This window comes from Sphaeroforma arctica, assembly GCF_001186125.1.
Source record: "Sphaeroforma arctica JP610 unplaced genomic scaffold supercont1.287, whole genome shotgun sequence".
In the NCBI taxonomy this organism is placed as follows: domain Eukaryota; class Ichthyosporea; order Ichthyophonida; genus Sphaeroforma; species Sphaeroforma arctica.
Window position 1 is genome coordinate 28109 of NW_014040271.1, and position 2522 is coordinate 30630.

Sequence of the window (2522 nt, forward strand, 5' to 3'; positions counted from 1 at the left end):
TATACTACTACGTACGTAGTCGTCTACTAATAATATATATATATATATATATATATATATATATATATATATATATATAAATATATATATATGTATATATATATATTGCAATAGCCCAACCATTTCGAAAGCCTGCTACCATACTCCATAATTGGCCACCACCACACACTGTCGTCAGGGTCCAAATTTGGCCGAAACAACACCATTCTGGACAGGGCCAAAACGGAACCGTTTGTGGTGATTGGTACGGAGTCGCGTATCGAGGAAGACGTGGTTGTTCCTCGAGAAGCCACCACCGCTATAGGAGTCGTCTACTCTCTGGAAGCGCCGCTTGGACGGGATCTGTCCGATGCCGATTCGGAGGGGTCCGTACCTACCCGTATGTATTTGGATCTTTTTTTGTTTTTTTGTTGGGACAATGGTTTGTCTATGTACCGGCACCACCAGACTTAAGTGTTCTTGTATCGCACCTGAATCTCAAGCGAGAGTACAGTGGAGGTGGGTGCACCGGCGGTAGCGTGCGTTGCCCGGCCCAGTGGGTAGCCATAGGGAACCAGTTGAGTCTGTGTTTATTAATCATACACAGGTGATGGCAGCGTCATTTGGGTACTTGACAGCACGTGAGTGTCGGACTGCGCTACGACAGCCAGTACTCTGTTCCTGCGTGCTTGTCTGCCCTACCCTACCCTGTCCTGTCCTGTCTTGTCCTGCCGTGTGTGTACGACGAAAAGAATTGCCTCTCAGAGACACCCCTGATTATATGTTCTTTCTTCAACTGTATGTTTTGCTAGTCAATGATAGCCTGCGTAGGCCCCCTCTATGTACCACTAGACAATAACTACAACGCCCACAAACGCCGTGTGCTTGTATGCATGTGTGCATGTGTACGTATGAGTCTATATGTACGTGTATATGTGTTGTGGTATGTGACTATGCCTATGTCTATGTGTACGTGTACGTGTATGTGTGCACCGTCCCGTCCCGTCTCCCCATGCCGATCCATCCTCCTTCTCACTTCTCTTCTCTTCTCTACCCCCCCCCTCCTTTCACAGTGTTGATTGTCTCTTTGGCCTTGGCCTTCCTCGGCCTGCTGCTGTGCTGCTGCTGTGTAGTCGGCGCTGTGTGGTACTACAAGAAACGCGTTACACGCAAAGCGTATCGACGGTGGCTGGGTGACACTTCACCCCCGCCAGTGGCCCAGGATTCGTTCGACAAATACGTGGTCAAGAGCAACATTCTGCGGCAGATCCGCGCTAAGAGGTATATCGTTGTGAGCCGGCTGTATTGGCACCTGTCTGTGTGAGTGGGTCGTATTGGCACCTGTCTGTGTGCGAAGGTTGTACGTGTACTTGCGGGGTGGTTTGGTTTGCAAACACTCACACACTCGAGTTCGTATCATCGGCGTGGCGGATGATGGCTCGGGGAGGGACAAGTCAGTCCTCGCCTATAACTCATATCCAGTGTTTATCACTAACCTAACAATAGCACGTTGGTTAATTAGATAATGTTTATCACTATCCTAACAATAGCTCGTAGATTAATTGTAACAAAAGATCGTGCATTGCCTGAGTGGTGGGCGATTAATACATTGATTGGGATGGCGTGGATGAAAACGATGCATGTGCCAAGGTGTACCCGTGTGTATATCTTGTCGGCCTGTTTCAGGAATGGCTTTGTGTCGGACTGTTTCAGGAATGGCTTTGTGTCGGCCTGTTTCAGGAATGGCTTTGTGTCGGCCTGTTTCAGGAATGACTTTGTGTTGGCTTGTTTCAGGAATGGCATTGTGTCGGCCTGTTTCCGGCATGGCTTTGTGTCAGACTGTTTCAGGAATGGCTTTGTGTCGGCCTGTTTCAGGAATGGCTTTGTGTCGGCCTGTTTCAAGAATGGCTTTGTGTTGGCCTGTTTCAGGAATGGCATTGTGTCGGCCTGTTTCCGGCATGGCTTTGTGTCAGACTGTTTCAGGAATGGCTTTGTGTCGGCCTGTTTCAGGAATGGCTTTGTGTCGGCCTGTTTCAAGAATGGCTTTGTGTTGGCCTGTTTCAGGAATGGCATTGTGTCGGCCTGTTTCAGGAATGGCTTTGAGTCGGCCTGTTTCAGGAATGGTTTTGTGTTGTTGTGTTGATCTTTGGCGTCTCGGGGCGCTTTGAGCTTAGGTGGAGATTGGGTTGACGATCTGCACTAGCATACACTACGGTCCTGAGGTTGTTTTCAATATCTATTTGTCATGACCTGTTATTCATGCGAAAGCCCTGGTGTGGTAAAGTAAATCGTGCTCAATACGACAAGAAAACACTCGCGTATTACGCATTATTCGTTGTTATGTGATTCTTTTCTCTTCCAGTCTCTGGTACTTCAAAAGCCAAGCTTAAGATCATCAGCAACCATGCATAACCAACGATTCAATTCTCCTCACGCACTAGACACATTTGCTTCCACGACTAAAACCCCACCCCACCCACAGTATCAAGAGCGTGGACGTCAGATGCCTGTTCAAGTATGATATGGTCGGAAGCGGCAAATTT

The 2522-nt window shown here is 47.9% G+C and overlaps 1 protein-coding gene across 1 annotated transcript in view; it reads left to right on the forward strand.

Annotated features, from left to right (window-relative positions):
• SARC_04843 (hypothetical protein) overlaps positions 1-2122 on the forward strand; it is a gene marked incomplete at its 3' end in the record, with an annotated part of 7964 nt that extends 5842 nt beyond the window's left edge. The window contains exons 7-9 of the mRNA XM_014301305.1: positions 179-379; positions 1053-1260; positions 1666-2122. Coding sequence (XP_014156780.1) covers positions 179-379; positions 1053-1260; positions 1666-2122 — 866 coding nt within the window. The remainder of the gene's footprint in view (positions 1-178; positions 380-1052; positions 1261-1665) is intronic.
• Positions 2123-2522: the final 400 nt, after the last annotated feature.